Source organism: Ictalurus punctatus, chromosome 9 (assembly GCF_001660625.3).
Source record: "Ictalurus punctatus breed USDA103 chromosome 9, Coco_2.0, whole genome shotgun sequence".
Taxonomy (NCBI): Eukaryota; Metazoa; Chordata; class Actinopteri; order Siluriformes; family Ictaluridae; genus Ictalurus; species Ictalurus punctatus.
Window position 1 is genome coordinate 20963911 of NC_030424.2, and position 22567 is coordinate 20986477.

At 43.9% G+C, this 22567-nt stretch overlaps 1 protein-coding gene across 7 annotated transcripts in view; it reads right to left on the reverse strand.

The window, feature by feature from the left end:
- The window catches only part of meis2a (Meis homeobox 2a), a 69865-nt gene that overhangs the window by 33511 nt on the left and 13787 nt on the right, over positions 1 to 22567 (reverse strand). For 6 of the 7 annotated variants that reach the window (XM_017476473.3, XM_017476472.3, XM_017476478.3 and 3 more), the window contains one exon: positions 6193 to 6338. In XM_017476473.3, the coding sequence (XP_017331962.1) occupies positions 6193 to 6338 (146 nt within the window). The remainder of the gene's footprint in view (positions 1 to 6192; positions 6339 to 22567) is intronic. The other variant, XM_047157776.2, reaches the window with a different exon arrangement.

A 22567-nucleotide genomic window follows, 5' to 3' on the forward strand; every position in this document is an offset into this window, starting at 1 on the left:
TCAAAGGAGCTGTATAGAGGCCTGCAGCACATAAAGCCATCTCCCAGGACCCTCCTCAGATCCAGAGCCACCATGCTGATTAATGCCACAGCCTGCTCGTGACCTGCCAGGGTCCAGCCCTGCTAACACCTCTGGCACTGACTGGTGGAACGGAGCGGGACTAGGGGAGAGGAAGGAGGTTTTAAACTCCACCATGTTCCCCATTTAGCCATGAGGGAGAAATCCACATTTTAAAAAATGGCATGGTAAAGAACATACGCATCTAGCCCCTGAAGTCTTCAGTCAGCTTTAGCTTTTTACACACGAGTGTTTATCTCATCTTGCCCCCACGGCCCATTACATCACTGTGGTGTTTGGAGAAGTAGAGGGCCAGGTCTTTTTCATAGTGTGCACACTAGTGTTATTGCTGTGGATGGTTGACTGAGGGTTGAACGTTTGGGGCCTCCTGCTGCTGAAGCGTGGGCTGTAGGAGGAGTCTCTTTTGGGGTCTGGAGTTTATAAATCTGACTGCAATGCTCTGCATGCTCTCTGCTCCGTTTGGCTTCTCTTCAGGTCAGAGGAGGTGCAGTCACCTCTGAATGCCAAATCGCCCATCTATGCGGCCCCTGTGGCACGCTTCACTAGCCAAGCATGGTAAAAAGAAAAACTAGCGCTGCTGCATTTTAACATCCAGCACTATCATCTGGGAGTGAAGCATTGAGAGTTTAAACACATTGGCTTATTCTCTGCTTAGCTACTGGGCTGAAATCTGTGAAACCTCAATCACACTGTGAACAGCTTCTATCCTCTAGTGAAACTTCTCATTTTTGCTCATTCATTAAATAAGGACCAGAAAGAGTGGAGAAATTACAGAGAGCAAAGTAACTACTAGCTGCAAATTACACATGCAAATACATTGAAACATAACCTGGTCTCTTACAGCAAGAAAAAAAATGTGTACATATATAAAGAAAAAAAATCTAATAATTCCACATATTCCAATGAGTCTCAGACATGAGGAACTAGTCGTTTTGTTTCACTCTCTTCACTTAACTACACTTAGGGATGTTTTAGCATGTTAGAGTCCCACAGAGGCATCAACCCTTTAAAGAGAGACTATGACAGCAGGATTAGAATGCAAAGTCAACAGATTTGATCTTTTAGTGAGAAACAATTCCTCTGCAACGCCTCTCCTCTAATGCTGTTGTAACACTTGGAGCTGCTGGAGGCTTATGATAGGTGTACTGTAAACAAGGCTTTGTCACTGAGACACACAGAGCCAGGAATTAACATTAAGGCTGTTGACATGGAATGCAGAGACTGGTGTGGCTTTTCTTATAATTATAGAGTCCACAGAAGACCTAGAATCTTGATAATGTTTTAAAACTCAGTTTTCTTTTCACTTGTAATGAAATTGATCTCCTCTCTTGTTTAAAGCCAAAAACGACAGACAGCACATGTCTAAAAAACAAATGTTTTCCATAATTCATACTGCATGTGCAAAGCCCATGTTTTGATTGTCATGGCTCTTCAATTCATAAAAGAGCGTGTGTTTAACAGTCAGACTAGTCATGACCCCCCAGGTTTATGGCTCTATGTGAGAACAAGAGAATCAGAGAACAGATGGCAGACAGGGATGACTTGCATCATCGTTATGGGTCTATTGAGCAGTCCGCACTAGAACACACTTTCTGACAAAAGCACAGGCCAGAGCTGCCCCTTTGGTAATTACTCCTACTTCAGCAACTTCAAAAACACAGCTACACTGCAACCCCTGCTGACAATTAGCTTTTCTCATAAGCAACCCATAAACACATATATGTATATAATTAGGATTCCTGGTAGAATGCCACAAACATAAACAGCCACATGGATGTGCATACACACATGCACGCGCACACACACACACACACACACACACACACACACACACGCAACTTTGGCGCTGAACCAAACTGTTGCCTGGGTTGCACTGGTGACTGGAGAGCTGACTTCTGGGTTTGGGAGCAAACGAGCACATGACAGATTAGTGTGTGGGCCTCCTTGAGCCCCTGCACCCCTCTGACCCCATGGCACCTCAATGGCCACCTCACCCCACCTCTAGCTGAACACAAAACAAGCACTAACCAGGCTCTAAATGAAATCGCGTCTTATGAATGGCCAAAGTATTAGCTCTCACAGCACGGCTGCATTGACATGTTGAAACAAACGTGATGAAGGAGGAATGTGCTCGTTTAAAAGTGGAAAGGAATAGAACATCCATGTAAGTGTTTGTGCGTGTGTACGTGCATGTGTGTATCTGCACATGCACCCAATCTTTCAAAATGTTAGCAGATGTGCTGCAGCAGTTTAACATCAGAAAGATAGAACTATACATCTGGATTAGGAATATTTAGAAAGGCACGGAAAGAACATAACTGGTTAGTTTGCTACTGTCCTCTGGGACAAACATTCTTAGCAGACTTGGACACGTGCATTATTGACTTAACCTGTTTATTTGTTTATCGGTTCATTTTCCAAAGGGTTTTAAAATCACGTCTCTAAGGGAGTGACCTGGAGGTGATACTGGGTTACTATGGCAATTACTGTTCCTTAGGGGGCTGTGAATGCTGTAGCCCTGTGTGTCCATGATCAGGTAATAGTGAGATTAATGTCCTCATGGATGTTTTTTTAAAACCCATTTTAACAACAGCATACTAACCAACAAACTTCCCAAAACTATAGTTTGTCTAATGTATTCTAATAATCTATGTATAAAAACTCATGTTGAAACAATCAATAATTCATTCTCAAATAGCCTTTCAGTATAGATGATCAGTGGCTGCTATGAACCCTCACACCATAAGATGGAAGTTACAGGCTGAAAATGAACCTTATAACATAAGCCCATATAAAGACGTGCTAATGTGCTATTAGGTTCTCCCACAGACCTCCAAAATGGTCATGGGATCTATCACATCTCTTTCAGTGACCCCAGGGGAGCAATACACCTGGCTTTTCAGCTTAGCAGCACTTCCCAATCAGGCCAGTCAGGAGGCAGAATGGCACAGAACCTGAGAGGCTTGATCTCAGAGAAAGACTGAGAAAGAGAGCATGCTACCATTCCACCATCTGACCAACTCTAGACACGACCCTTGTAGAAATCCACTCAGCCTTGTTCCTAGCCTGCTCAAAGGGGCCTATTTATATTCACTGGTGTTTGAAGGTTTACGTTAGTGAAAAGACAGGCCAGGCCTGGAGTGGTATCTTTGTATCTGAGTGCTTCCTGTTTTTATTGCAAGGCCGACCCTTGTCTTTGCAGGGGCGCGAGGGCTGCTCTAGAGGAGGGAGGATGGGGCACCAACAAGCTGAGAGAATTGAGAGAGTAATTTTCTGCTACAAAGTGCCCTCACACTTTTTGTCAAATCTAGTAGACATTCCTTATTGCATATCCTCTTTTTTCCCAAGGTCTTCCTTTCTTCTAGCACGTAAAACCTAGCAGTGGAATCTACCCTGCTGAGAAGTTTACCTTCGTGATAACATAAGCTTGCTGCACTATGAGAAAGCTTATAGCAACACACTGGGATTTCCCCTTTCCTAATGGTACTGGAAAACATCCAGAAAAGCTGGGAGAAAAGACAGACAGCCACTGAGTGTGCAAGGCCAGTTTACACCAACTGATCTCTGCTCCAGTCTGCTAAAAGATGCTGGTTTGTGTGCTACTGCATGCTGTATGAGAGTGCATTAAACTAACACAAACACATTTCGGTCTTGCATTCTTCATAGAGGATGGTGTGGGACCAGGCATCTTTCCCATCCCCTAGGAAGCTGTTGGTGGGTGCCAATTGAAGCGGTCCTTTTAAGCAGAGACAATTGTAATGGCGAAAAGCTCAGTGAGATTTCTCCCATGAAAGTGTGGGGTCAAAGTGTGCAGGGGAGGCAGGAGAGGGGAGGGCCATCGATTTTGTTATACTGAATCCAAAAGCCAACAATTGTTACTGTTGGCCTGTGTTGTTTTTCCGCGCACGGGCAGGGGGGCTGTCCTTTTGAGCTTTTCAGAAAAGGTGACAATGGCTGGATGTTGAGAACATATGTAGAGAGACCCCTGGAGCTCATGGAAGAGTAGCTCCATGCTGGCCTGAGCATTTGAGAAAATACAACCCTACTCCTTTCATTCTGCCCTCTCTAATGAATGCCTGAATGCCAGAATGCCCCAATAGGCCATTCAGGGGCCAAAGTCCCCAAGAATTCTCTCTAGCACAAACGCATCCTGAAATAGGAAATACATTTGCTTAACAAATTAAAGTAAAAAGTAAAAGAGTTGGATGTGCTAGTGTGTGGTATGCGTATGTGTGTGTGACCAAGTGAGGAATTGTATAGAGGCTGTAGTGAGTAGTAGGGGATAATTCAATTAGGTCTTTTTTTTTCCACAGGAAAAAACTATAAAGGTAGGTTAAAAGGAAAGGATTATTGCTTGTACAAGTCCAACCAGGGGTTTTCACAAAAGAATCCAAAAAAGATGGGAGAAAACATGTAAGAAGCAAGAGAGCTACCAAAGGAAGAGGAAAATGGGGTCTTGAAAGCTGTACTTCCATGAATTAAAAAAAAAAATACTCAGAGGCTTAATCTATCGGGCTTTATTCTCTCTCTCCCTTTCTTCTTTTTGTCTCTCTCTCTCCCTCTTCTCATTCACTATTTTAAAACAATTCTAAAGAAAATTGGTGGAAAAGGCTGTATAGCTCTCCATGAATCAGCATTCATTTTGCAGTGCAATCGCAGTAGCTAAGAGAAGCCTACAATAGGCATTCCTTGAGTCGCCAGGAAAGACGCCTAATGATCCCTCAATAAAGCAAGAAATTTCTGCCTGGTGTGAGCCAAGTAAATTAACCAGGAGGCGTGTGTATAAAAAAAAAAAAAAACACCGTGGTAGGTGGCTCAAAGGAGGCCCCTAAATTTTTCTTCCCACTCGTCAACCAACGTCAAGCTTGAAGAAGCTAGAGAGCGAATAAAGAAAAAGTAACGCCTGTGATGTTATCTCTCCCTAACACTCATTCTCAAATGAAACATGTTTTACTGATTTGCTGAAAATTTCCAGCGGAGGAGATGTAGCCATGAACAGCTGTGAAGTCATTTTGATAATGATGGGAATAATAAGCACATGGCAAGGTTCAGGGCTCGGCTGTTGAAGCTTCACTGCTCCTGAATAGGGAAAGTGATTAAACAGCTCATGATTATCCCTGACCAATATGTAATGGATTTACAGGCCTTTCAATTAGGCTGCATTTGCAGGACCTCATTATTTGGGCTTTGCTTAGGTAATCAGGGCTGGGGTTAACGCTTCTGCATTGGGGGTGCTACAGCCAGCATGGCCACAAAGGGCATGTGACCTTGTGACGCATACAGATCACAGGGCATAAGGCCACTGTCTTCATATGCACACACAGACAAACTGACAGACACACATGGCTCAACTTCCTGCATAGCCCCTTATGTAGCTACGTGCTCAGGAACAGAGTTGCATGTAACCTGACCTTCTGGGTCCAGATCAATACAGCTTCTAGTCTCCGATCATGTCCTGACATCAGAGAGGGCAACGGAACATGACCGCCTCTGGCCCCTCACTCACCCCCACCAGCCTGGCCCCCTCTGGCCTGCTCTTACCCAGCTTACCCAGGCAACCCACACACAAAGACACACCAAACACCAGTCAGGATCTCATATGCCCTCCTTAATCACAGTACACAATTTCTATAATGCATCCTTTAAATATTTAAGTGTGATTCCTGCACTGAGCAGTGTGACAGAAATGTATAGTAAAGATGAATAAACAAAAGGGTTGTTTAATTCTTTACAGATAATAACTATAATGAGTATTTCGTTCTTGTCAGCCACAGATTTTGGAGTGAAAGGTAATGAGATACTAGAAAATTGTTGTGGTTTTAGGAAGCCTCTTTGTGGTTGAAGGGGAAGAATGTGGAGAGTGTTGCGCAAGCTCAGGCTACATGTCTTAGTGGTTTAAGTCCATTTTCAACAGGGGAAAGCAAGCAGCTGATTGGGTTGACCCCAGTAAAATGCCAATATAAATCAATGTAAATGTAAGTCAATCTGACTTTGATTTGTGCGCATTCAGGTGAGTATACAGACATTCTGTTTATGAATGTGGTCTGTGTGTATTATTGGAAGTGTGTTATCATGTATAAGGGTGCAAAAGAAAGCAAGTAAAAGTACACTTACTGTGAGGTGCTGGAAGAGCCATGCTCGCATGATGTTGGTAGCCACCTTGGGGAAGATGCCACGTTTTTTCTGCCGCTTTTTATCTTTGTCTGGGTCATCATCGTCACCTGTACCAGGCGAGGCCACGCTGTTGTCTAAGCCGTCTCCTGGTCAAAATGAGAGCTCTTTAGAAACGGAACATAATCTCCTACAGCCTCATGTACTTTTTGTAATGTAACCTCAATCATGGATGGGAGGTTATTGAATCTTATTTTTGCTTCGATCCAAATAAAATCCTGAACCGTCAACAGAACGATTAAACAGAAGGCAAGAAAAGGATTTTAAAAGCTGCTGTTCCAAGACTGGAGCTCATGCCATTAATTAGGATATATTTACATGCGTCAAACATACTTATAAACATTATACATAAACTTATAAAGTTAATACTGATACAAATACCAACAAAATGAACAGTGGACATGAGTGTTGTTTTTTAGGAATAGTTAAGGAATAGTAAGTGGGAAGTGCGCAGTAGTGTTTCATTGTTGCACTTGGACGCACATAATAGAGTGTAGTCCATCTCCCCTTGGTCCCTCCCCCTCCCGCCCGCTCATTTGCATGATAGGGGCATGGAAGCTTTGTGCAGCATTAATGCCCGTCAGCGTTTGATTTGGGCAGGAAACATGCGCATATCAAGGCAGGCTGGCTTCCTTTAAACCCAAGTTCTAATCCCAAGCCCTCGCCTTCTTCCTGCTCCTCTGCACCATTAGCTGTGCATTAGCAAAAATGATTTACTTTTAGCAGCCGTGGTTATTTTTTCTTGCCCTCGGGCAAAAATGCCTTGAAAGCCTTCCTTGAGGGCATCTAAATTATGTATCTGTAAAACTTCTCCACTAAGGCATTGCAGGACCCCGACATTCTCCAAATCCAGACTTGTATGTCTTCCTGTTTTTGGGGAAACATCAATCACATGCACCTACACAAGCCATAATCTCACATAAATATTTGAAGTAATAACATTAAACAGGAGGAAAGAAAAATGATCCGACTGGAGGAGTAATCACATGCAAAATACATGAAGAATACAAGGACAGTGCAGACGACCCCCTTCTCTACATCTTTTCCCCCTCTACTTTTTCACTCTCTTTCCCCTTTACTTCTTTACCGAGTGCTGTGTCCCTTTCATTAGTGCAAAGGCACACATAAGAGTGAAACAGAGGGCATGCGGTGACTCTGCTCTCTGCCCGGACTTATAGAAACTGCCACTGTAGACCCACACATGTGGGAATAGTGGACAGGGTCTGTGAGCGTTGTAACTGTAGAATGGGCATTCATTAGCAGCAAATGCCATAAATCCCAGGCTAAGTAAAAGCCCTTGTTCAGGAAAGCCTAAAACAATAAACTGGAGCCAAGCCGTAGCCTCAGCCTGACCGTGTGTGGCTTCCTGAGAAATGTGACCCAGACGGCGTGCTAATTCTCCAGTTTGCTCTCCACTTCAATAATAATAACATCACCCAAGGAGGGGAGAAGCTTGTGTGTATGTGTGTGTGTGTTGGTGTGTGGGTGTGTGGAAGGGTTGAGGGGGGGTTTACACGTGTCGTGTTTGGGTGTAGCAGTACAAACTTGTGTTGCTGTTGTGGTGTCATAAGCTGCGCCTGCTGTTGGCCACACGGCCACTTCGGTAGAGTCCAGACGCAGAGAGACTGAGTGGCCCTGGCCAAAAGGACGGCAGATTAATTTTATTGACGTTTCCATTTTCACTGCAACGCGATAGCCTCCCCCTCACCGGGGCCGGGCCAACCCATGCGTATTTACAGACTGACCTGTCACTTCATTACCCTCCAGCTCTGGCCGCTCCAGTAGGCTCAGCCTGCCTCCCCAGCAGGGTGAAATCAGACTCCCAGGCTTTCAGCAACTCTCTATCTCCCTCACACACACACACACACATGCATGCATGCATGCTTGTGCTCCTACACTGTACACAATGTGAGCAGCCTGCTTCTCAGCTACAGCTATAAGTATAAGTGGAAACAAGTTTACGTTTGCATGTAGTCCGGGTAATACAAATGTGTGAACCAAGAAGGAAGGAATGAAGGGAATGAAAAAAAGAAGAAGGAAAGAAAGAAAGAAAGAAAGGAAGAAAGGAGGACAAACTTGCACACCCTCATTACATCTAAAGGCGAGTTGGTGATTTACATCCGCCCCCACTCCTTTCTTATGAGCCAGAGAAGAAGTGCTGCAGGGCAAATTGTCCCAAACACTAATGGCTTCTGACTGTTCCCTGGCAACTCTGGCATTTTAACCTGTGTGGATGTGCAATCTGCTAAAAAAGAGAGACAGAGAGAGAGGGAGAGAGTGGAAAAAAGGGAAGGGGAAGCATCCCATCATCTGCCTGTGTGACACAGATGGGGATGGCTATTAGGAGGCAGGCGAAAGGCCTCAGGGAGGAGAGGTGCTGGAGTGTAGCCCCAGGCACTTGTGGAAAAGCAATGCCCTTGAAGGATGAAAAAAGCCAGGCCCTATTGCCCTCCTTCTTTATTCCCTCTTTCTCCTCACTCCATCCCTCTTTGTGTCATCCCAACAAAATGTGTCCCTGATGTAAGCATGCATGCATGGACAGTAAAGCTGATCCTATAACACAATTAACACAATTTCCAAACAAATCAGTGAAGTCATCACTAAAACCTGATTATTACACTTTTACCCCCATATTTATGCCTCACTAAAAGTCTAGGATGTCAGTAAATATTATGTTCTCACATTAACAGAATTTTAGGAGATTTTGTCACTGATGTTGTCTGCTTGTGGACATACAAGCAGACATGTGGCCAGTGACGTGTGTCCTGAATTCTAAGAGAAGTGTATAGAGACTGTTTGTCTGCAGGATGCTACAAATAAGTCCTGCGGATATAACTGTGTTGGCTACATGGCTAGGGGGCATGGTATGTTCCAAGGTTAGTGCTCAGAGATGACGCTAAGGGTGCTGTACACTGAAGCTTTTAAAGGCAAACTGCCATGGAATACTCTGGGTCATGTCATGCAAATATGTCAAAAATGATTTGCTTCCAAATTCAAACAACATGTAAAAGTAGTTTTTTACTTTTTGAAAGATGAAAGTTTGAGTTTTAAGTCAACAATGTTTTGGCACTAGGTACGGATGGTAAAACTTCTTCACGCTATCGACATGCTGTGTATCTAGCTCATATTCTCAAAAGCCAAGCTTTGTCCTCACAGAGTGACTTAGCAGTGGATTTGCGTTTCGCTTGGCTTGGGCATTTGTTTCAGGGTAATGGAGCATAAATGTGGAGGCAGTGCCTTCCAGAGGCTGTGCTTAAAGTGACTAATTTAGGACCCACTACAGCTAAAGCTTCCCCCCACCCACTGGATTATGCTGCTCAGCCATGTTCATGAAGACTTCGCCATATTCAGCAGGAAATCACAAGGATATTGCATGATGCCTCAGCGTCAGTGTTTAAACAGGAAAGCAGAGGGGTGCATGCTAGAGAGCAGTGACCCACGCCATAGTGCTCACCCTCAAGCCCTCAAAGGCAGAGGGAACAACGCAGGCCCTGTCTTGTTACGCCATCTCCTCACCTCAGCCTGCAGCACTGCCCCTACAGCTCCCTCCTCCCTTTGGTCGATTCTTCTTCAAGGCTCCCTTTCCGAGAAAGGGAGAGAAAAAAAATGGGATTTTAAGCCTCTTTTTCCCTCCTTTTCTCCTGAACCTTTCAGTCGGCATAAGCAGCATTTAGCACATTCAAGAGCCCAAATGGCTGCCAATGTGGGCTGTAGCAGGGGCTCTGCTTTCTTTGTCAGTTGTCCCCCCTCCTCTTTTTTTTTATTTACCCAGGATTCACGCAGGGACCCTCGCCTGCACCCGGGCCACATGGTCCTGACACAGAGCACTTCCATTCACACTCTAGTAGGCCTCATCACACAGGCACACACTCACAAAACACACACTCGTCCACTGCTGTATCGGCAGTTTAGCACTCTCTAAAGGCTGGATTTGACTGTGCTCGCTGGTTCAGGTCATAGTTCAGAACAGCTCAGGTGAAGAGAATACAGAGTGCAGAATCGGATCATCCCAGAGGACCGGCAATAGCAATTATTTCACGAGCAGCAGTGTGCATGCTAGCCTGTAAAACAACAGCTTGGTAAACACTGCACTGTGCTAACAAATTAGGAGTGAGACACTGCAAGTCATTAGCAGCTCTGTGAAACTTTTTTTTCTTCTTTCCCTCCACACAGGCAATTCAGTGTAACACCGCCCCCTCCCCCTTCCCCCCATCTCAAACTTGTCTTGCCTTCACACAGCTGCATCCTCTCTCAGCGTTAATCTCTATCTGTGTATTGTTTTTTTTCAACTGCAGCACTAATTTGTGGTTGTTTGTGCTGAAGAACACATAGTTAGGCCTCCTCGTAAATGAAGTGGAATAAGAGGTTTAATGAGATGTCTTTTTGCACTGGGAGGATGCAGTGTGTTCGAAGGGACTGGAGCACACACACATACTAGAGGCCCCCCAGCCCTGCCATCAGAAAGATAGCTTTCGAACATCCCAGGAATGCTGTAGATAACTATCACCTCTCTACTGAGGCACTGCCCTGACATTGCAGCACAGAATATCACAAACCCAGGACAAGAGGAAAAGCTGAGCCAGTGTAGCTCATGGTCACATTTGTGCCTACCTTTTCACCACATTAATCCCTCCTACCTTTCTTTAAACGTCCCAATAGGGAGAAAGAATAAGAGAGAGTAAGAAGGAATAGGGAAAGTAGTGTCCTTCTCGCAATCAGTTCAAAGTGATAATCATCTGCCAATAACCCTGATGTTTGGGGAAGCCCAGCTATGTATATTATCAAAGGCTCTGGGCTGGATAATTACAAGTGTAATTAACCTGCTACCTGTAACAACAATTATCTAATTACATCATAAATAGGGCCTTTGAGAGGCCCACAATGGCTGCTCCCGGCCTCTGATTGCGCCCCTGATTTTCCATTTCCCCCCTCTTCCCCTCCCTTCTGCCACTCATTAGCCTGTTAATCACTCAGCACTGCTGATAATTTCATAAGTCACAAAACCTTTCATTTGGATGAGTGCTGTGTGCGTGCCTAAATTGCCAGCCTCTGAGTGCAAAAGTCCTCACAACTGCCACAAGGGTTCAGCAAGGAAACTAAAATGACACTAAATGTTTTATTTTAAGATGCCACAAATGATCTGTACTGACTGAGAGAGCAAATATGTGCATGCAGTGGATGCACTGTCGCCTTGAGCAGTACTGTTTAAGGCGCTGAGAAGTGTATGTGGAAAGGAGGGGGTGCATCTACATCCCAATGAAACAGGAAAGTTCATTTAGATGAGTCAAAAAAAAAAAAAAGACAAAGAAATGCAATAAAGATGTGTGAGAGGGAGACACTGAGAAACAATCAGGCTGTTGCAGATGTCAGGCTCCAATTTTCATGAATTGTAAAGGGATAAATTGCTGAGGATGAGAGAGCAACACCCCCACCTCCTCTCACACTCCTTTTGGGGAGAACTAAAAGGCGCTGTGATGCCCATGACTGCCTCTCGCTCCAGAGACAGGGATCAGAGCCTAATGAAGGGCCTTGGGTCTAGACCAAAGATTTCACACTCACTGACTCTCTGACAACTCCACCCCGTTCTCCATTCCCTAAACCAAGCACACAGCCCAAGCTCTTCCTCCCTGTTTTTTTCTAAATCAAATTGTACTAATTGGTCCCAGAGGTTATCGAGGTGCACCCAGCCTCTCAGCTCTCTCTCTCTCTCTCTCTCTCTCTCTCTCTCTCCATCTATATCTTTCTGTCCCTGTACACTTTGATAGCTGCATTATTATGGAAAACAAATAACGACTGAGCCTGCATGCCTGATTGCCTGTGTCTCGAGCTCTTACTATTGGTGGAGGCGGAGACCTGCGGAGCAGAGCAGTTTCACACTGCAGTAATTAAAGTGTTAATTACGGCAATAATTAGCAGAGCAAATTACATAAATTCTCACCAAAACAGGATTCATATGCTGTGCAAATGATGAGGGGAAAACTGTGAAAAACACCAAGAGCCAAGACAGCGAGAGAGCAAGAGAGAGTGTGATTTGAAAGAAAACAGAGGCGGAGAGAAAAGAAGTGTGGATTTGGCTGCTAACGGCAATATGGCTTTATTAATTCCTGGTAAGGGAATATCAAAGTCCTCTTCAGAAAAGAGAGAGAAGCTGCAGATAGAGAGAGAGAGAGAAAGAGAGAGAGAGAGAGAGAGAGACTCCCTCATTCCAGTGCTAACACTCAGATTTAACACATCCCTCCAGCAGATAATATTGTTTATAGTGATTCTTTACCCTCAATTACACTTCAAACTAAAACAAATACATAATAAATGTTGTGGTTTTTAAAAGAGAATCCACCACACAACGCTGGATGTTGCCATCAAAGAAGGTGCTCACAGAGGCGAGGGTTTTAGCCTTGCTCATTTGGACAAGCAAGGCGAAAGAGACAGGAGAGTAAATGAATTAAAAGGTTTATAAATCAACAAGTCAACCATCAGATTGTAACCTCTGTTCAGTCGACCCTCTCATCAGCTCACTGCCATGAAGTTTCGCTCTGAAAATGTCCTGGAGGCAGGGAACAAAGCGAGCAGAACTGATTACTGCGCTGCGGCCCCACTCCACTCCGCTCCACCGGCTAAACTCTGTTTGGCTTCCTAATGAGCTCACTAAAAACCCAATTCATCACCCATAACCCTTTTTCAACCCTCCTTGAAATTCACTACACTGGGTTCAGAAGAGAGGTGGGTCCTGCTGGGGTGACGTGTTGGGGGGGGTTGTCCCTGCGTTCAGGAATGTCCGCTTCTCCCTCAGAGGGACAAAACGCGCTTCATTGGCCCCAGCATCGGAGCCTTTCACATTAATACCCTTTCGCCATCCCTGGGAAGACAGGAATTTGGTAGGAAGGGAATGTGGCAGAAGAGAAGGCGGGGGAGTGGGAGCCACGGGACACCAAATGGAGGCAAGAACAGGGAAGAGGAGGCTCTCTCAGTCAGGAGATTCGACAGTGATGACAAACAGCTGAGGGAAAGACGACTGTGAATTCCTCAACCATCAGGCACGGTTGGCGGAAAGAAAGAGAGCATGGTGGGAGTGTGTGTATGTGCGTTTGAGAAAAGGGTGTTGCAGGGGAGCTAAACTCCCACAGTTCCTCATTACATGAAGTCAGAATGATCCTCTTGGCACCTGAGTTGAAACTGAGAGATTACCGAATTGATGAATCCTCGGTTTAAAATGCAGCTGTTTTATTCTGCTTTAGTAATTAATTCTTTTTCCAATAGTTTATTGATTAAGTGTAGCCCCTGATAAAGTTCAAACCGAGAAGAGTCACCCCCCTGGGTTAGGGCCGTGCCTGTTCACTAGAGTCAGTATAAACTTCTTCCAATTCCACCTGCCTCTCTTGCACAGTTTGCCTTCATGAATTAGTCAGGCCTGCGAGCAGCCATGTTAGCTGATCACCACTTTTGTCTTCCCTCTTGCTGACTTGCTTCTCTTTGCCACTTGACCTTTGTTGCTCTCACACACACATAAACGGAAATACAGTGACTTTCCCCACTTCACCCCAATGTACCTTGCAGAAGCAAAGAACACTTCTCTCACGAAAAAGTCACTCTGCATTCTTTTTTATCTGCCCCCTTTTTTTTTAACCATATAGCAGCGAGCCCACGATGAACACAGGCAGATAGAGCACGGTAGCCTCTCTAGGGACCCAACTAGCAGAGAAATCAGATACTTCTTTACAAGATTCGGGCCTGCTCGCGTCTTGTCAAGACTCACCTACCGGCTCCTTTACAAGTCAATAACCATGGCCTGCTGTCCTCCCCACAGACATTCCTGACTGTAATTATCATTTCCAAAAAAAAAAGCATGCACTCTTTTTATTCTCTTCCAACTTAAAAGGAAAACCCTCTCCAGAATTCCCTCACTGCTCTCAGGAATGCTTAAATGCCAGTAGAACATAACAGAAATTTCAACTGTAAATTAATTAATTAAGATGGAAATATCGTCGCAGAACCATTTACGGCTGGCTTAATGCCTTGACATGAGACAATTTTCCCCTGTTAATGGAGGCAGCTGCCAGCTTTTGATGAGCTCCTAGCATCTATAGTCCGTAAGGTAAGATCAGCAGGTCATTTTATTACAGTCCAGTGCTGGCACTCTGTCTGACTTTAGAGCCTTGAAAGCTCTTGACAGTAAAAATTGCACTCGGGCCATAGCTGAGATGGCGAGGTGCTTATTACCACAGTGAGAAATAAGAGTTTGGAAGTCCAGGGCTCCAATTATTGCCACTCGAATACCTTGACCTGCCCAAATGAATTATCCCACACATTACTCGCATGTTTCCTTAATTAGCTGCCTGACATTAAGACTTGGAGAACCCAGGAAGAAAATGTCTGTGTTGAAAAATGGTGTAGTAGATGATGACAGTCACATCATAAGTGTGCTTTGGCACTGTAACTTATAGCGAATTGGCTATAATATCTTGAACCTGTTCCTCAAGATATCATTATAATGTGGCACGTTCTTAATGACGACATTATCAAGCGCCTTTAAAGTACTAGCTTGGACTGAAAACATCTGATGCAATTCCTCACCACCATTATGCCTCTTCAAGACCATTATATTCTTTGCTTTAGTCTTTTTTCCCCTTCTTTTGTGTATATTCTCTGGATCTTTCTTTCTTTTTCTGGCCCTCATTATTGACTTTCCAATTTTTCCCTTCCCATCAGACCTCAGAAGTAGAAGCTGAGGCAGTCGCCTGAAGCTCATGGGCAGAGAGAGTAGCTCTGAATGTTCGCTTATCCAGACAGAGAGACAGACAGGCAGACAGATTGACAAACATGAATCTGAAAGTGAATAACCATTCGTGAGCAAAATGTACATAGCGTATAAAATCAGGAGGAAGAGGAGTACAGATGTGGTGGATTGTGGGAATGAGAGCAGCGGTGGCCGTAACTGCTCCTGCATGCCTCCAGAGCCACAGGGAGCACGACTCATTTTCTGTTACAACAATGGAGCTGGATGGATGCCCACACAATGGCAGGTGCACTGAATAGCGGGCGGCCATAGTAGCAGGGAGCAGCTCCCCACCAAACCGGAGCTCTTCGGCTACATAACCTCTCCTGCTCTCCGTCTCCACCCGGCTCATCTTTACTCATAAAGGATGAAAACGATCTCATGGGGTCCGAGGAGGAGCAGTAGCAGCGAGGCCTTTGGGGCAGAAAAAAAAGACCAGTCCTATATGCTTTGGCCTGATCTAGCTTTTTCTTTATTGTTATCTCCCTCTCTCTCTTTCTCTCTCCCTCTGTCTTTCTTTGTGTAGTTTTTAATAGTTGCGGAGTTTGTTCTCATGCGCCGCTTGGCTGTCCTCCGGGCCATGTGAGGGGTAAAGTCAGCATTCCCCCACCTTCACAGCATTCTTTTTTGGGGTCAGGGGGTCAGCCTCCACAGATGTCTCCACCAGACAGGCAGTTGTCTGAGGACTGCATCCCAGAGAGTAAGCATTCGGCCCAAACAATGCAGTTCTAACCTCAGAAAGGGAGATTTTTGTGTGCTTTTCTTTTCACTATCAACATTAAATAAAGTCTTCTAATATGTTTCTTTTTCCTCTTGGAATGGACTGAGTAGAATTGTGGAGATGGCTACCTCTAGGCATTCGTTTTGTCTTTCTCTGTCGTTTGCCACTCTTCTTTTCCTAAGCTTCCTGCAATTGTTCTAATGGAGCCTTACTCATTACCGTTTCACTGTCCAAGGAAAGATGGGTTTGAAAAAAACGAGAGAGGGAACATATGTTGTCAAGACACTGAAATCAAAACATGGCACTCATGGAACATGCAATATCCAGTACATTGCTGAAGCCACTTTAACAGCAGTTACAGTATTTTTTATTTATTTATTTTTTAAAAAGAGCATTACTATGTTTAGGTTAAGTTAGAACAAATGGGATCAAAAGCAAATTCTTTAGCCAAGTGGCTTTGATTAAAGGCAAATCAAGCTTCTGTATGTTGAGTGAGTAAAACAATGCCAGGGATAGAATGCAGAAAAGACTGGGTGCATTTAAGAAACATGATTTGCCTGGAAACATGGAAACTGTAATTGCAACAAGCCTTTAGAAATAGAGCAGCCAGGCCAATTCTGAATAGTATCCTTCTTTTTTCATCTCCTTTCTTTGAAATCATGCATGTATGTGTGTTTTTCCACTAGTCAAAACAGCCCCCTCTATTCTGAAATTGATAACCTTCTAAATGAATTATCGTAATGCATAATGAACATTATCTCCCCCCAGGCTGTAGCCCTGTTTGGCATGTTGATTTGTTTTGTTTCACATTACCCTCCGTTCTTTAAGAGTGCTCACTGCTTGAGGCGTGTAAATAAGAAATTATCCTTGCTTCCTAACACTCCTAATACCTCCTTGGGGTAATTAGAAATTATTAGACTGCTGCCTCCAATAACAAGAGCTAATGGCACTAACTACTGTCAAATTCAACACCTCCTCCGTCCCGCTCTCTTCAAATGGAAAAACAAAAGCTCTCCACTGTGTGCAGACTGCAGGGCACGAGGCCGGTATTCTTCCCCAAACATGCACCCCCACGCACAGAGACTCATTATAGCACACAGGAGAGTGGAAATCAGGCTATAAAATGAGCTTATCTGTAATAATGCCCAAAAAGATTTGCATAAATGTGTTAGCTGTGCCGATGGAAGCAGGCGGGGGAGGGACCAACTCAAATCTGCCCATGCTCTCGTTCTCATCCTCCCACTCTCTTGAACTGTTCAGTTTGACAGGTACCTGTAGGGTATGGCTGCTCTGCTTAGTTCCAGCTCCACCACACCATGCCTGCACAGGCTAAAGACACTCGACTACAGGTTCAGCAACTCTCACTTTCTTCCAGGAAGCCAGTCTGCAACTGGGGCTCGGACATTAGCAGAGCCATAGGGAAAAGGAGGGCGGGTGGATTAGAAAGCCGAGGGAGGCAGAAGAAAGAATAAAGTGGAATGAAAGTAAGGCCCATCAGACAGACACAAAAGGGTTGATGGGAGGGGGCCTAGGAGTCAGTGTTAATTCCCAAATAAGTACACCTTAAATGGCCTGGATGAGCAGTTAGGCACAGCTTTGCAGTTTCCCTGCAGGTGTGTCTTTGAGTACAATGGCCTCTCTAACCCCTTTGACTGCTCTAATGGAAACGCAGCAACAAACACAGGTCAGAACCGACACAACTGCAGCGACTTCTGTCTCTTCCCTTGTCTCTTCTTGGCTCTACTTTTGATGAAAACTCACACAGAGCAGCAGCAGAAAAAACACCTGCAGTCAGCGAGAAACAAAATCTGGTTGAGACAGGAGTCATCGGATTATTACCCCTTACGAATGACTTCTTAGCTGACCCCCTCAGGCATGGCTTGCCAAAACAAGACTTGAAAAAATTCCAGTGCAAACTGGTGTCTTTTTAAAGGGCCAGCACATTGTCATGCTTGTAAAAATACAGTGGCTTTAATGGAGCACACGGAGCCCCCCGGGGGTGTGGTCTCAAATCCCTTTTAGCAATTTTACAACAGGTCCTGCATGTTCAAAATCACCACCTGGACATGAAAGGGGTTGGAGAGTGCAAGGTCTTCATATACCACCCCTCCACTCTCCCTTTTCTGTTTCACTTTTTTTCCAGTTTATATTTCATTTACTTTCTTTCTCACTGTCCTGCCGTAAAAGTCTCTCAGCTCTATATAGTTCATGATTATTGTCATGCCCTGATAAACCTCCTTATTTTAAAACGGTATGGATGATTAAAAAAAAAAACTTCCTAATGATGCACAACATTCATTCATATGCTGCTATACTCATTCTATAGTAATTTCAGCAAATTTTTGTGCACTTTGGACTAACCCATTTCAGAGTTTACAGGCTGGTCATGATTAGGACCTTCCATACAGAGGGGGAGAGAGAGAGAGAGAGAGAGAGAAAGAGTGAGAGAGCCTGAGGGTGCAAAAAAGACAAAAGACAGGGTGTGACAAAGGTAAAGGGGGTGGAGAAGAAAGAATGACGTTATTAGAAGTACTCTCACTAACTTACTGGACAGCATTAACAGTGCTCTGCTTTCTTTGCCTTTAATGTGTTTTTCTTCTAATTCACTAATCAGGCATACATGTAGAGTGAGCAAGGGAGAGCCAGAGAGCATGAGAGAGCGAGAGATGATCGTTCCGTTTAATCGCTCTCTGGAAAAAGGCCAGAGTCTATTACAGAGAGAGAGGGAGAGTGAGAGAGAGAGAGGGAGAGAAAGGAAAGAAAAGGACAGACAGGAGTAGAGAGTATAAGTGGGAACGGGAGAGCGCAACCCCTTGAAACAGCTCGGAACAGAGAGGACTGAGTGGTGAGGCCTTTTCCCGTAAGCGCCTGTGAATGCTGAATCCAGCAAGAAACGTGCTCTCAGAGCACTATCTACATTAACTAGAGCTTTCCCTTAAGATTAAGCATTCATCATGAATAATTTACTCAGTTTTATGCTAATGGGAGTCTGAAAGTATCCGCTATGTTGTTTCCCCACCACCAGCCTATCTATACTCAATGTTCTCCAAGTCACTGTCTTGCTTATAGATATACAACTCAACAGCCAGGAATTCACAGCATCATATGATGTTTCAGGTCAGGTCTAATTCGCAAGATGGTTTGCTGAATTGCAAAACAAACTTATTATTACAGATAAGCTCAAGGTGGTATGCTGAAACGCAAAAAACAAAGTTCTTACCAAATAACAGTGAAGAAAAATAGAAGAGTAGTTCCTGGAAACAGCCTACATTTTGGCTCAAATATAAGCTATTCTCCAGACACCTGTTCCATCCAAAGCCCTTTTGTGCATGAGAGAGTGTATATTGCCTAGCGAGGCATTGTGCACCGTGATCAAGGCTGTAGTCTTTGCTGGACCATTGAGCTGTACTTAGCCTGGGCACTGTGTAAAAATGATCAGTCCTCCAACAGCTGGGAGTGACGGCCATGAAACAGCAGGCAATGTTACCGCTTTATAGTTTATCTTTTGTTTATGGGGCAGTATTCGGTTTTAATTATTCCTCTAAATTATAGTCTTAACAGGCATGGAGAGACAGGCAGCAACCACCCCCCCCCCCCCCCCCCCCCCCACACACACACACACCTAACAGATTTCAATGTGAGCCAGGGGCAACAACAAACACACAACACGGCCTCCATCTTGATTTTTAATGAAGCTGGAATCCTTTCTATGTTCTCCTCTCCTTTTCTGCCCTTTTACATTCTGCGGCACAGACGTTGGAAACTTGCTGCGAAAGAAAACAGGGCAAATGCACTCTATATCCAGAAACAGGCCGAGTCAACAGGCCTCGTTCAAGCTGGGAGTTGTGCCCTCATCAGGAATAACTACTTATAAGAAACTTTGACTCTGCAGAGAGGGGCCTTAGGCCAGGAGAGGCCTGCCACGCACTCAACGGCCCGAGTGCAATCATGCACCCACACAGCACTTCTACACTCCGTGCTCTCGCCGTGTCATCAGGGATGCTCAGTTGCTGAAAAAATCTGTAAAATGTGCTTCTATTTAAGTTTATTTATTTACATCTAATAACTACAGTAGAGACCGCTAGCCGATGCTTTCAGCAGTTCAACATGTTGAAGCTGTAAACCGATTGCAACCTATAGCTCTGAGCTAAAGGAAAACTAATGGGCATCTTGCTTGGAAATATTCATAAAGCCACCTTGGTTAATGATAATTAGTCCAAGTAGAAAATTTTTTTTTAGGCTATTTAATCTATTTAATAACTAGGATATAATTATAATTATAATAATAATTAGGAGAGGAGGTACAGGAAGTGAGTCAGCAGATGTGCTCTTTTGCCAGAAGGTAAGGTTAATTTAAAAAAAAAAAAAAAAAAAAAAAATTTTTTAAAAAGGTAATTATGCATAAAATATTGTACAGCCAACAGGGACAGAGAAGGACTGATTACAACCACACAATATCAAATTTGTTAGCTAACTGCATCCATAGATATGCACGTGTGGGTGATTTATACAATACTGTGTAAAAGTTTTTCCTACCTAAAAAAAAACTTCTATAAAAAGCAGTGAACAGCACTAAACTAAACAAAGCCAATCGTTTGTCTTTAAAAACGCATCAGTAGTCTGAGGTACATTTTTTGCAGTTTTTTTAAGGAAATTGGCTGGGACGTTATTCTAAGCATCTTGGAGAAACTGCCACAGTTCTTCTGGAGACTGAAGTGACGTGTCTCATTTGCCTCTGATTTTGCAGGTTGTCCCTGACAGCAAGCATTCATTTTTTTTTTTTTTTCTGAAACGTGGTCTATTACATATATTCTATTCTTTAATAACATACAAACATTTTAAGAGTTATTTTTTGTTGTAAATGTAATGTGTTTGTTACTTACCCAATAATGCAGAAGTCATAAAATATCTCCCAAAAAATCAAAGACTAAAAAATCTAAGACAAATTAGCATTTTAAAAAAATTGGGGTCTCTAAGATTTTTGCATAGAACTGTACGTACAGTTCCTAACCAGAAATATACACTCTTCATTAAAATGACGACTGCTTGATAGAAATAGTCCAGGTGTCAAAGTAGCACATTTATCTATCTACATATTTTCTTCACCTATTCGTAAACAGTCAGACCTTTTACGGTTTTACAGAACTTCTTTTTACGAACATCATTTAGTTTTCTTTTTTTCTACCTTGCTACTTCTCTTCGCTTTTGTTCTGCTAACCTACAATTGGCCTGTTTTCAGTGGAGTGTGGAAACTCTTTACTGATGAGCAGCATGGGCCGCTGGGAAGCAGCCGGAGCCGTTTAGTGCAGTGGAGCTACGTCCAGCCAGGCCCGGGCAGGAGCTAGGAGTCAGTGAGTGCTTCAAGCGTTAACGTAATTGCAAGAATGTGAAAAATGAGGCGGCAGGGCTCCTGCGCAGAGCGAAAGGTCATAGCGAGCCTCACACAAAACAACTGGCTGCAGGGACTGCCTCATTAGAGCAGTAAATCAGCTGCCCTCTTTTCCCCCTCGCTCTCTCTCTCTTTTTTTTTATATCATTCAGAAGAAAAGAAGGTGTGCTTTCATGCTGAAGTGCCTTTGGGCTCGGCTGGGTCGAGTCTGGCCTGAGCACTTTACACCGTACCGTAGCCATCTTGGCCTGTATCGATCAGCCGTTACTGGATCTGGTGCACAGGAGTCGATAAGTGCTCTGTGGATTACAGGTCACTTGTACTTATGTGTGTAAGATAATCAATAGGCAGTGCATTTCTCTCCTCCTCTTTGCTTTCTCTGGCCTTTCCCTGCCTCCCTGCCCTGCCTGAGAAAAAACAAATAAGGAGACTAATATTTGCTTTTACATTGCACCATTATGCTATTTACATTCTGATATATTTGCTTATTAGATTTGGTGTGTACAACAATTAGCCAGAAACGTACTGTGCACTCCACTAATATTGGCACCCTTGGTAAATATGAGCAAAGAAGGCTGTGAAGGATTGTCTTTATTGTTTAACCTTTTGATCTTTTGTTAAAGAAAATCACAAAAATACTGTGCTCTCATGGATATCAAACAATTGCAAACAAAAAACAGGTTTATCAAAAAAAATCTTTGTTAAATGTAAGTGTGCAACAATTATTGGCACCCTTTTAGTCAATACTTTGTACTACCTCTCTTTGCCATGATAACAGCGCTGAGGCTTGATGACAAGGGATCTGAGACCATTCCTCCATACAGAATCTCTCCTTCAAATGTCGAGATCCTTGCTGGTGGACTCTCCACTTCAGTTCACCCCACAGGTTTTATATGGGTTTCAAGTCATGGGACTGGGATGTCCATGGAAGGACCTTGATTTTGTGGTCAGTAAACCATTTTTGTGTTGATTTTGATGTATGTTTTGGATCACTGTCCTGCAGTAAGAACCACGGCCCATTTTAAGCTTACTGGCAGAGGCAGTCAGGTTTTCATTTAATATCTGTTGATATTTGATAGAGTCCATGATGCCATGCATCCTAACAAAATGTACAGGTCCTTTGGCAGAAAACAGCCCCAAAACATTAAAGAGCCAGCACCATATTTAACCGTGGGCATGAGGTGCTTTTCCATATGGCTACCTCTCTGTGAGGGCCATAACCCCCTCTGGTGTTTATTGCCAAAAAGCTCTATTTTGGTTTCATCTGACCATAGGACCCAATCCCATTTGAAGTTCCAGTAGTGTCTGGCAAACTGAAGGCGCTTGAGGTTGTTTTTGGATGAGAGTAGAGGCTTTTTTCTTGAAACCCTTCCAAACAACTTGTGATGTAGGTGACATTGGATTGTAGTTTTGGAGACATTCTGACTCCATTGGC